The sequence below is a fragment of the Triticum dicoccoides genome, chromosome 6A, assembly GCF_002162155.2.
Source record: "Triticum dicoccoides isolate Atlit2015 ecotype Zavitan chromosome 6A, WEW_v2.0, whole genome shotgun sequence".
NCBI classification, from domain to species: Eukaryota; Viridiplantae; Streptophyta; class Magnoliopsida; order Poales; family Poaceae; genus Triticum; species Triticum dicoccoides.
The window spans coordinates 9,235,377-9,247,950 of record NC_041390.1 but is presented as its reverse complement, the minus strand read 5'-3'; the positions used below and the strand labels follow the sequence as shown (position 1 = coordinate 9,247,950).

Sequence of the window (12,574 nt, the reverse complement as noted above, 5' to 3'; positions counted from 1 at the left end):
AAGCGCCTGGACCACGGCGGGGGCCCTTCCCCTGACGAGAACAACATGGGAACATGATCGAAACCAATCCTAGTGACCGCTCTCAGAAAGCACAGTGGGAACATAATCTCCCACTGGATAGTTACCAGGACCTGATCCAACACACTCCGGATAGCGTCCACCTGTTTACTGGTCCATGTGAACCTAGCCTCTACACGGGCTATCTCACGTAGGGCCATATCCGCTATGCAATCATTGAACACACGCATCCGGAGCCGGTCAATATTAGGAGAGCTCTTCTCAGCCTCCTGAGGGATAAGGTTGAAATCCCCAGCGACTACGACCGGCATAGTGCAGCGTTCTACCTTATCTTTCAGCTCGGCCAAGAAGTCCGCCAACCGCCAGTGAATAGCCGGGCCATAGACAATGATCACCTCCCAGCTGAGGTTCACACGTCAGTCGATAATGGACATACTGAGGAAAAATTCTCCTCGGTCCATATCCTCCACCGAAATAGAGTAGTGTCTAAAGTAGAGTAGTATTACATACTAACGCACCTAGCATTTGGAGCGAGTAATAGATCCACCCCGGCCGCCCGACATGTCCATGTGGAGCTTAATTTCACTGAAAGTTTCCATCCTCGATCCAAGGTTATACGACAAATAAAGAAACAACACGTCCCAATCGGTCGACGTAATCACTTGCGTATGTCCTTCATACCACGACACCAATTCAAAGACCTAGTCAGTATGTTTGCCCATCGCCTGCCACCTATAAATAATGTATGGTATAATGGTAAGATGGGCAGAGCCATGCCATGCCAACGCATAGGCATAGCATCATCATCAGCAGCAAGACACTAGCTACTGGCCACAATAGCCCATTGCCGTCTCCGCCGGAAATGGCTTCCTCTCCGGCACCGGCGGGCGAGAAAGCACACGCCGTGTGCCTGCCGGCGGCCGCGCAGGGGCACATCATCCCCATGCTCGACGTGGCCAAGATGCTCCACGCCCGCGGCTTCCACGTCACCTTCGTCAACACCGAGTACAACCACGCCCGCCTCGTCCGCGCGCGGGGCGCGGCCGCGGTGGCCGGCGTCCCGGGGTTCCGCTTCGCCACCATTCCAGACGGCCTGCCGCCGTCGAACGACGATGTCACGCAGGACGTCACGTCGCTGTGTAAGTCCCTCACGGAGACCTGCCTCGGGCCCTTCCGCTGCCTCCTCGCGGAGCTCAATGACCCAGCCACTGGCCACCCGCCCGTGACTTGCCTCGTCGCCGACATCATTATGGACTTCTCCATGGAAGCGGCCAGGGAGCTCGGCCTCCCCTATGTCCAGCTGTGGACGTCCAGCGCCGTCAGTTATGTCGGTGTCCGCCACTACCGGCTCCTCTTCGACCGTGGCCTCGCACCGATCAAAGACATCAAGCAGCTGACAAATGAGTACCTTGACACGCCGGTGGATGACGTGCCGGGCATGCAGAACATGAGGTTCAGGGACTTCCCGACCTTCATACGCAGCCCGGCCTCGGACGACTACATGCTGCATTTCGCGCTCGGCATTGCGGAGCGCGCGGTCGGCGCGTCGGCGATGATCGTCAATACCTTCGACGACCTTGAGGGAGAGGCGGTGGCGGCCATGGAGGCGCTCGGCCTGCCCAAGGTCTACACCATCGGCCCGCTCCATCTGCTGGCGCCGAGCTCAAGCATCAGCATGAGCCTGTGGAAGCAGGAGGAGGAGTGCCTTCCATGGCTCGACGGCAAAGAGGTCGGCTCAGTCATGTACGTCAACTTCGGCAGCATCACCGTTATGACCAACGAGCAGCTCCTGGAGTTCGCGTGGGGGCTGGCCAAGAGCGGCAATCATTTTCTCTGGATCATCCGTCCCGACCTCGTCAAGGGCGACACCGCAGTGCTCCCCCCGGAGTTCTCGGCCGAGACGGTGGAGCGTGGGCTCGTGGCCTCCTGGTGCCCGCAGCAGCAGGTGCTGAACCACCCGGCCGTGGGCGCGTTCCTGACGCACAGCGGCTGGAACTCGACGCTGGAGAGCATATGCGGCGGCGTGCCCGTCATCAGCTGGCCATTCTTCGCGGACCAGCAGACCAACTGCCGGTACCAGTGCAAGGAATGGGGAGTCGGCATGGAGATCGACACCGACGTCTGGCGCGACGCCGTCGCAGACCTTATCACTGAGCTCATGGAGGGGGAGAATGGAAAGGTGATGAAGAAGAAGGCACAGGAGTGGAGGGAGAAAGCGGTGAGGGCGACCAAGCCCGGCGGCTCGTCTCACCGCAACTTTGATGCGTTGATTCACGACGTGCTTGCTCCTAGCCGCTCTGGGTAGTGTACCTGCTTTAAGTTTTTTTTTTCTGAATCCCTTCTTTTACGGTGGAGGCCGGTTTTGAGAATATTTCGATAATCTCAGCAAATTAGTACCCAATAAAATCAAATATATTTTGAATTGACAATGTGCCAAAATAAATGTAATTGATCCGTGGTTTTGCAATTAGTAGTGCCCGCTCACTTCATTACTCCCCAGATGTCGATTCTAAGCTGGTACCTCGCACTTGCACATGGACGAAACGATTTGAATAACCCGAAAAACTTTTAAAATGTGAATATTTTTTGTACATACAAACAAAATATCAAAAATGAAGAAATTTTTCTAAAGCTTTGAAGATTTTTTAAACACGATTTTTTTTGTAAAAGTGAACAATTTTTAAAACTTCAGTTTTTTTTTAAATGCAAAATAAAATAAAATATGAAATAAATTTTGACAATTAAAAGAAACAAAAAAGAGGAAACAAAAAAGAGGAAACAAAAAATAAGAAAATAAAAAACAAAAATAAGAAAAAGAAATAGAAAAAAACAGTCCAGGAATCTTCTAAAATGTTCCCTAACCCAGTAAAACCGGGCTGGGAAGCTCTAGAAGGTTCCCAAAACCGGAACTTCCAAGGTCACGTACTGCAGGAGATGGCTGGCAAATTTTTTTAACATCAGACTACTCTTTATTGCAATGTGATCATCATATTATCTTTTACAAGATTATTAATGATCTCTACGGATGGATCTTTCATCCACCCCCCACGCACCTTACTTCTAATTAGTTTGGCTAAATCATGGGCATCACAATTAGTCTCTCTAGAAGCACGCTAAAAAATAATATGCAGGAAATCACACGCAAGATGATATATATCATCAAAAACTATCGCTGATAGACCGAAAGAGCGACATCCATTCTTCATTGTCTATATCACCTCGATATTGTCGGAGTCCTCTACGCGGTTAGACCCGACTATAGTTGCCAAATTGAGACCAAACTGTAATGCCTGTGCCTCGGCCATAAGCTAGCGCATATCCGCACCAATTGATTTCCTCAATTTATGCCGCGACGATCTGCCATTCGAGTCTCTGATGACATCTCGCCATACACGCCTTTGAGTAAGTCTTGGTCAAAAGCCCCATCCACATTTAGCTTCACATAGTTGCTCCTTGGTGTTTCCCAACCATCTCACTTGATCATCGCCTTTGCATCGCTCGTCATAGTATAGTTAGCAACCAAAGCTCTGATTTTCATTACTATGTACTTAGCTTCCTGGACCTTTTATTATGCATTAATTTTCTCCTCTCCCACATAAATACCAGGAACCAATAGCAATTACTTCCGTTGAATTTCCCACACCGAGGACCACACATTCTTCAGCTGGTTCTAGCAATAAATATTCTAGCACAGCTTCTCCCGCATGATCAACAACGCATACTTTATCCATAGCAAAGTCCAAACCCGGTAATTGTCATGTCTCTTAAGCTTTTGCACAAGTGAATAACATATGCTTGGTATCCTCCAGATGGCCGACCTAATTGATCACGCACCTGTGTGTTTTTTCGACCATTGGACGCAGAGAGGGTCAAATAGGATTTCGAGACTCATGCGTCATGTCTCTCACGTGCCATCTGATCTGGGCTGGACTGGGCCGGGCTAGAGAATATTCAACACACTGTGATCTAAATAAATAATCAAAGCAAACCCTCTTACAAACATGAGCCATCTCCCCCTAAAAAATGAGCCTTCCGAAATTGTCTCACAAAAATGAGCCATCTAAACAAAAACTTTAAAAAATTAACATGAGCATCCGTATCTGAACACGTTCGTCGAGTGGAGTAATGTTGATCAATATTTTTTGCAGTCATGCAAATTGATCACAAAAACACGGTCATACTTTTTTCGGGCAAATTTAACTCGATTGTGAATTTTACGGAATAGTGTCCAGTACTTTTACCGTCTCGCGTCATCTTATACTATCAATTTGGCTCTCTTTTGTGTAAAGTTCGGATTTGTCTACTTGCATGTGCATCTTCTTTTCCCTGAATGATTGATCATCATCACATAAAATCTGCAGTTGGTAGTAGCTTGCTAGGACCTATAGGTACGTACTATGAAAATTGCCCGTGCATTACAACGGAAGATAATTCACATACTCCTCTGCCCAATTGCATGGACACCTGGTGCATCGTATGTCCATGATTCCGCGGGATTCCGCTTTAGAGACATCGATGAATATGATGCAACATATAACTTTTGTTAGGCTCGAGTTTTGGGACACTCAGACCAAAACTCAAGTGAACTGTCCTCAATAGATCCCCGGTTCACCGATTCTCCAGCACCTGGTTTTCTCCAAAAAAAAGCACCACACCGGCAAGAAATTCCAACCAGCCGAATCCCAGGTCAGTCCATCGGTGGCAAATCGGAGCACGGGTCGATGGTGATGCTGCTCGGTCTGAAAAGTATGCCTTTTATATTATCTTACACGCTAGTATTTACACTAATACAATTTCAAAAAAAAATATTTACACTAATACAATAATACCCACGCAAGTCACCTTTAAAACCCATGAATGGAAATGAAATAGAGAAAAGAAGAAAGGAAGGTGTAAAGCATATACGAGTGAAAACACGGGAAAAATTGCAAGCACGAACTGAAACACAAACCCCACCTGTAATTCAATCATACCTAATAGAAATATTTTGTAGGTGCAACGAACATGTACATATATATTGCCACGTATTCCTTCTTATCCATCATCATCATCATCGGCGCCGGTCCCGACGTCATACTTCGCACGGTCTCCTGGCCACTGCTGCTAAGATGTAACGCCCCGTGACCAATGTGCCAGGTGTCTTCTGTTGGGGAACGTTGCAGAAAAAAAAATTCCTACGGTTTCACCAAGATCCATTTATGAGTTCATCTAGCAACGAGTGATCGGATGCATCTAAATACCTTTGTAGATCGCGAGCGGAAGCGTTCAAAGAACGGGGATGAGGAAGTCGTACTCGACGTGATCCAAATCACCGGAGATCCTAGCGCCAAACGGACGGCACCTCCGCGTTCAACACACGTACGGTCAGCGTGACGTCTCCTCCTTCTTGATCCAGCAAGGGGGAAGGAGAGGTTGAGGAAGATGGCTCCAGCAGCAGCACGACAGCGTGGTGGTGGTGGAGAAGCAGTACTCTGACAGGGCTTCGCCGAGCTCTACGGAGGAGGAGGAGGTGTTGGAGGGGAGAGGGAGGCGCCAGGGGCATGGGTGCGGCTGCCCTCCCTCCCCCCCCTCTATATATAGGGTCCCCAGGGGGGGCGCCGGCCCTAGAGATCCAATCTCCCAAGGGGGCGGCGGCCAAGGGGGGTGGAGTGCCCCCCAAGGCAAGTGGGGCGCCCCCCACCCTAGGGTTCCCAACCCTAGGCGCAGGGGGAAGGCCCAAGGGGGGCGCACCAGCCCACTAGGGGCTGGTTCCCCTCCCACTTCAGCCCATGGGGCATTCCAGGATAGGTGGCCCCACCCGGTGGACCCCCGGGACCCTTCCGGTGGTCCCGGTACAATATCGGTGACCCCGAAACTTGTCCCGATGGCCGAAATAGCACTTCCTATATATAATTCTTTACCTCCGGACCATTCTGGAACTCCTCGTGATGTCCGGAATCTCATCCGGGACTCCGAACAACTTTCGGGTTACTGCATATTCATATCCCTATAACCCTAGCGTCACCGAACCTTAAGTGTGTAGACCCTACGGGTTCGGGAGACATGTAGACATGACCGAGATGGCTCTCCGGTCAATAACCAACAGCGGGATCTGGATACCCATGTTGGCTCCCACATGCTCCTCGATGATCTCATCGGATGAACCACGATGTCGAGGATTCAAGCAACCCCGTATACAATTCCCTTTGTCAATCGGTACGTTATTTGCCCGAGATTCGATCGTCGGTATCCCAATACCTCGTTCAATCTCGTTACCGGCAAGTCACTTTACTCGTACCGTAATGCATGATCCCGTGACCAGACACTTGGTCACTTTGAGCTTATTGTGATGATGCATTACCGAGTGGGCCCAGATATACCTCTCCGTCATACGAAGTGACAAATCCCAGTCTTGATCCGTGTCAACCCAACAGACACTTTCGGAGATACCCATAGTATACCTTTATAGTCACCCAGTTACGTTGTGACGTTTGGTACACCCAAAGCACTCCTACGGTATCCGGGAGTTACACGATCTCATGGTCTAAGGAAAAGATACTTGACATTGGAAAAACTCTAGCAAACGAACTATACGATCTTGTGCTATGTTTAGGATTGGGTCTTGTCCATCACATCATTCTCCTAATGATGTGATCTCGTTATCAATGACATCCAATGTCCATAGTCAGGAAACCATGACTATCTGTTGATCAACGAGCTAGTCAACTAGAGGCTTACTAGGGACATGTTGGTGTCTATTTATTCACACATGTATTACGATTTCCGGATAACACAATTATAGCATGAATAAAAGACAATTATCATGAACAAGGAAATATAATAATAATCCTTTTATTATTGCCTCTAGGGCATATTTCCAACAGTCTCCCACTTGCACTAGAGTCAATAATCTAGTTACATTGTGATGAATCGAACACCCATGGAATTTTGGTGTTGATCATGTTTTTCTCTAGGGAGAGGTTTAGTCAACGGATCTGCTACATTCAGGTTCATATGTACTTTACAAATATCTATGTCTCCATCTTGAACATTTTCACGAATGGAGTTGAAGCGACGCTTGATGTGCCTGGTCTTCTTGTGAAACATGGGCTCCCTGGCAAGTGCAATAGCTCCAGTGTTGTCACAGAAGAGTTTGATCGGCCCCGACGCATTGGGTATGACTCCTAGGTTGGTGATGAACTCCTTCACCCAAATTGCTTCATGCACTGCCTCCGAGGCTGCCATGTACTCCGCTTCACATGTAGATCCCGCCACGACGCTCTGCTTGCAACTGCACCAGCTTACTGCCCCACCATTTAAAATATACACGTATCCGGTTTGTGACTTAGAGTCATCGAGATCTGTGTCAAAGCTAGCATCGACGTAACCCTTTACGACGAGCTCTTCGTCACCTCCATAAACGAGAAACATTTCCTTAGTCCTTTTTAGGTACTTCAGGATATTCTTGACCGCTGTCCAGTGTTCCTTGCCAGGATTACTTTGGTACCTACCTACCAAACTTACGGCAAGGTTTACATCAGGTCTGGTACACAGCATGGCATACATAATAGAACCTATGGCTGAGGCATAGGGGATGACACTCATCTCTTCTATATCTTCTGCCGTGGTCGGACATTGAGCTGAGCTCAATTTCACACCTTGCAACACAGGCAAGAACCCCTTCTTAGACTGATCCATATCGAACTTCTTCAATATCTTGTCAAGGTATGTGCTTTGTGAAATACCTATGAGGCGTCTTGATCTATCTCTATAGATCTTGATGCCTAATATATATGAAGCTTCTCCAACTCCAAGGTCCTTCATTGAAAAACTCTTATTCAAGTAGGCCTTAATGCTGTCCAAAAGCTCTATATCATTTCCCATCAAAAGTATGTCATCTACATATAATATGAGAAATCCTACAGAGCTCCCACTCACTTTCATGTAAACGCAGGCTTCTCCATAAGTCTGCATAAACCCAAACGCTTTGATCATCTCATCAAAGTGAATGTTCCAACTCCGAGATGCTTGCACCAGCCCATAAATCGAGCGTTGGAGCTTGCACACCTTGTCAGCATTCTTAGGATCGACAATACCTTCCGGCTGCATCATATACAATTCTTCCTTAAGGAAACCATTAAGGAATATCGTTTTGACGTCCATTTGCCATATCTCATAATCATAGAATGCGGCAATTGCTAACATGATTCGGACGGACTTTAGCTTCGCTACCGGTGAGAAAGTCTCATCGTAGTCAATCCCTTGAACTTGTCGATAACCTTTAGCGACAAGCCGAGCTTTATAGATGGTCACATTACCATCCGCGTCTGTCTTCTTCTTAAAGATCCATTTATTTTCTATGGCTCGCCGCTCAACGGGCAAGTCGGTCAAAGTCCATACTTCGTTTTCATACATGGATCCTATCTCGGATTTCATGGCTTCTAGCCATTTGTCGGAATCCGGGCCCGCCATCGCTTCTTCATAGTTCGAAGGTTCACCGTTGTCTAGCAACATGATTTCCAAGACAGGGTTGCCGTACCACTCTGGTGCGGAACGTGTCCTTGTGGACCTACGAAGTTCAGTAGCAACTTGATCTGAAGTTTCATGATCATCGTCATTAACTTCCTCTCTAGTCGGTGCAGGCACCTCAGGAACATTTTCTTGAGTTGCGCCATTTTCCGGTTCAAGAGGTAAAACTTCATCAAGTTCTACTTTCCTCCCACTTACTTCTTTCGAGAGAAACTCCTTCTCTAGAAAGGATCCATTCTTGGCAACAAAGATCTTTCCTTCGGATCTGAGGTAGAAGGTATACCCAATAGTTTCTTTAGGGTATCCTATGAAGACGCATTTTTCCGACTTGGGTTCGAGCTTTTTAGGTTGAAGTTTCTTGACATAAGCATCGCATCCCCAAACTTTTAGAAACGAGAGATTAGGTTTCTTCCCAAACCATAATTCATACGGTGTCATCTCAACGGATTTCGACGGAGCCCTATTTAAAGTGAATGTGGCAGTTTCTAAAGCATAGCCCCAAAATGATAGCGGTAAGTCGGTAAGAGACATCATAGATCGCACCATATCTAATAGAGTGCGATTACGACGTTCGGACACACCATTACCCTGAGGTATTCCAGGCGGCGTCAGTTGTGAAACTATTCCACATTTTCTTAAGTGTGTACCAAATTCGTGACTCAAGTATTCTCCTCCACGATCTGATCGCAAGAACTTGATTTTCCTGTCACGTTGATTCTCAACCTCACTCTGAAATTCCTTGAACTTTTCAAAGGTCTCAGACTTGTGTTTCATTAAATAGACATACTCATATCTACTCAAGTCATCAGTGAGGGTGAGAACATAACGATAGCCACCGCGAGCCTCAACACTCATTGGACCGCACACATCAGTATGTATGATTTCCAATAAGTTGGTTGCTCGCTCCATTGTTCCAGAGAACGGAGTCTTGGTCATTTTACCCATGAGGCATGGTTCGCACGTGTCAAATGATTCGTAATCAAGAGACTCTAAAAGTCCATCCACATGGAGCTTCTTCATGCGTTTGACACCTATGTGACCAAGGCGGCAGTGCCACAAGTATGTGGGACTATCATTATCAATCTTACATCTTTTGGTATTCACACTATGAATATGTGTAGCATTACGCTCGAGATTCATTAAGAATAAACCATTCACCATCGGAGCATGACCATAAAACATATCTCTCATATAAATAGAACAACCATTATTCTCGGATTTAAATGAGTAGCCATCTCGTATTAAACGAGATCCTGATACAATGTTCATGCTCAAAGCTGGTACTAAATAACAATTATTGAGGTTCAAAACTGATCCCGTAGGTAAATGTAGAGGTCGTGTGCCGACGGCGATCACATCGACCTTGGAACCATTCCCGACGCGCATCGTCACCTCGTCCTTCGCCAGTCTCCGCTTATTCCGCAGCTCCTGCTTTGAGTTACAAATGCGAGCAACTGCACCGGTATCAAATACCCAGGAGCTACTACGAGTACTGGTAAGGTACACATCAATTACATGTATATCACATATACCTTTCATGATGCCGGCCTTCTTGTCCGCTAAGTATTTGGGGCAGTTCCGCTTCCAGTGACCACTTCCCTTGCAATAAAAACACTCAGTCTCGGGCTTGGGTCCATTCTTTGGCTTCTTCCCGGCAGCTTGCTTGTCGGGCGCGGCAACTCCCTTGCCGTCCTTCTTGAAGTTTTTCTTACCAGTGCCTTTCTTGAACTTAGTGGTTTTATTCACCAACAACACTTGATGTTCCTTTTTTACTTCTACCTCTGCTGATTTCAGCATTGCAAATACTTCAGGAATGGTCTTTTCCATCCCCTGCATATTGAAGTTCATCACAAAGCTCTTGTAGCTCGGTGGAAGCGACTGAAGGATTCTGTCAATGACCGCGTCATCCGGGAGATTAACTCCCAGCTGAGTCAAGCGGTTATGTAACCCAGACATAGTGAGTATGTGCTCACTGACAGAACTGTTTTCCTCCATCTTACAGCTGAAAAACTTGTCGGAGACTTCATATCTCTCGACCCGGGCATGAGCTTGAAAAACCATTTTCAGCTCTTCGAACATCTCATATGCTCCGTGTCTCTCAAAATGCTTTTGGAGCCCCGGCTCTAAGCTGTAAAGCATGCCGCACTGAACGAGGGAGTAATCATCGGTATGTGTCTGCCAAGCGTTCATAACGTCTTGTTCTGCAGGGAGAACAGGTGCTTCACCTAGCGGTGCTTGTAGGACATAATCTTTCTTGGCAGCTATGAGGATGATCCTCAGGTTCCGGACCCAGTCCCTATAGTTGCTGCCATCGTCTTTCAGCTTGGTTTTCTCTAGGAACGCGTTGAAGTTGAGGACAACGTTGGCCATTTGATCTACAAGACATATTGTAAATATTTTAGACTAAGTTCATGATAATTAAGTTCATCTAATCAAATTATTAAATGAACTCCCACTTAGATAGACATCCCTCCAGTCATCTAAGTATAACATGATCCGAGTTAACTAGGCCATGTCCGATCATCACGTGAGACGGACTAGTCAACATGGGTGAACATCTTCATGTTGATCGTATCGTCTATACGACTCATGCTCGACCTTTCGGTCTTCTGTGTTCCGAGGCCATGTCTGTACATGCTAGGCTCGTCAAGTCAACCTAAGTGTTTGCATGTGTAAATCTGTCTTACACCCGTTGTATGTGAACGTTGGAATCTATCACACCCGATCATCACGTGGTGCTTCGAAACAACGAACTGTCGCAACGGTGCACAGTTAGGGGGAACACTTTCTTGAAATTATTATGAGGGATCATCTTATTTACTACCGTCGTTCTAAGTAAACAAGATGCAAAAACATGATAAACATCACATGTAATCAAATAATAATAGTGACATGATATGGCCAATATCACATAGCTCCTTTGATCTCCATCTTGGGGCTCCATGATCATCTTGTCACCGGCATGACACCATGATCTCCATCATCGTGTCTCCATGAAGTTTCTCGCCAACTATTACTTCTACTACTATGGCTAACATGTTTAGCAATAAAGTAAAGTAATTTACATGGCGTTTCTCAATGACACGCAGGTCATACAAAAAATAAAGACAACTCCTGTGGCTCCTGCCGGTTGTCATACTCATCGACATGCAAGTCGTGATTCCTATTACAATAGCATGAACATCTCATACATCACATATATATTATTCATCATTCATCACAACTTTGGCCATATCACATCACAAAACACTTGCTGCAAAAACAAGTTAAACGTCCTCTAATTGTTGTTGCAAGTTTTACCTGGCTGCAATAGGGTTCTAGCAAGAACGTTTTCTTACCTATGTGAAAGCCACAACGTGATTTGTCAACTTCTATTTACCCTTCATAAGGACCCTTTTCATCGAATCCGCTCCAACTAAAGTGGGAGAGACAGACACCCGCCAGCCACCTTATGCAGCTAGTGCATGTTAGTCGGTGGAACCGGTCTCACGTAAGCGTACGTGTAAGGTTGGTCCGGGACGCTTCATCCCACAATACCGCTGAAGCAAAATAATACTAGTAGCGGCAAGAAAGTTGACAACATCTATGCCCACAACAAATTGTGTTCTACTCGTGCAAAGAGAACTACGCATAGACCTAGCTCATGATGCCACTGTTGGGGAACGTTGCAGAAAAAAAAATTCCTACGGTTTCACCAAGATCCATCTATGAGTTCATCTAGCAACGAGTGATCGGATGCATCTACATACCTTTGTAAATCGCGAGCGGAAGCATTCAAAGAACGGGGATGAGGAAGTCGTACTCGACGTGATCCAAATCACCGGAAATCCTAGCGCCGAACGGACGGCACCTCCGCGTTCAACACACGTACGGTCAGCGTGACGTCTCCTCCCTCTTGATCCAGCAAGGGGGAAGGAGAGGTTGAGGAAGATGGCTCCAGCAGCAGCACGACGGCGTGGTGGTGGTGGAGAAGCAGTACTCCGACAGGGCTTCGCCGAGCTCTACGGAGGAGGAGGAGGTGTTGGAGGGGAGAGGGAGGCGCCAGGGG

The 12,574-nt window shown here is 47.0% G+C and overlaps 1 protein-coding gene across 1 annotated transcript; it reads left to right on the top strand.

The window, feature by feature from the left end:
• The first annotated feature begins 778 nt into the window (after positions 1-778).
• Positions 779-2,510, top strand: LOC119319274 (7-deoxyloganetin glucosyltransferase-like). Its single transcript, XM_037593763.1, has one exon. The coding sequence runs from the start codon at positions 797-799 to the stop codon at positions 2,321-2,323; it is 1,527 nt and encodes a 508-aa protein (XP_037449660.1). The 5' UTR covers positions 779-796; the 3' UTR covers positions 2,324-2,510.
• The last annotated feature ends 10,064 nt before the right edge of the window (positions 2,511-12,574 follow it).

Coding starts and splice junctions, on each gene's coding strand:
- LOC119319274 (XM_037593763.1), top strand. CDS start 797: ATGCCAACGCATAGGCATAGCATCATCATCAGCAGCAAGACACTAGCT.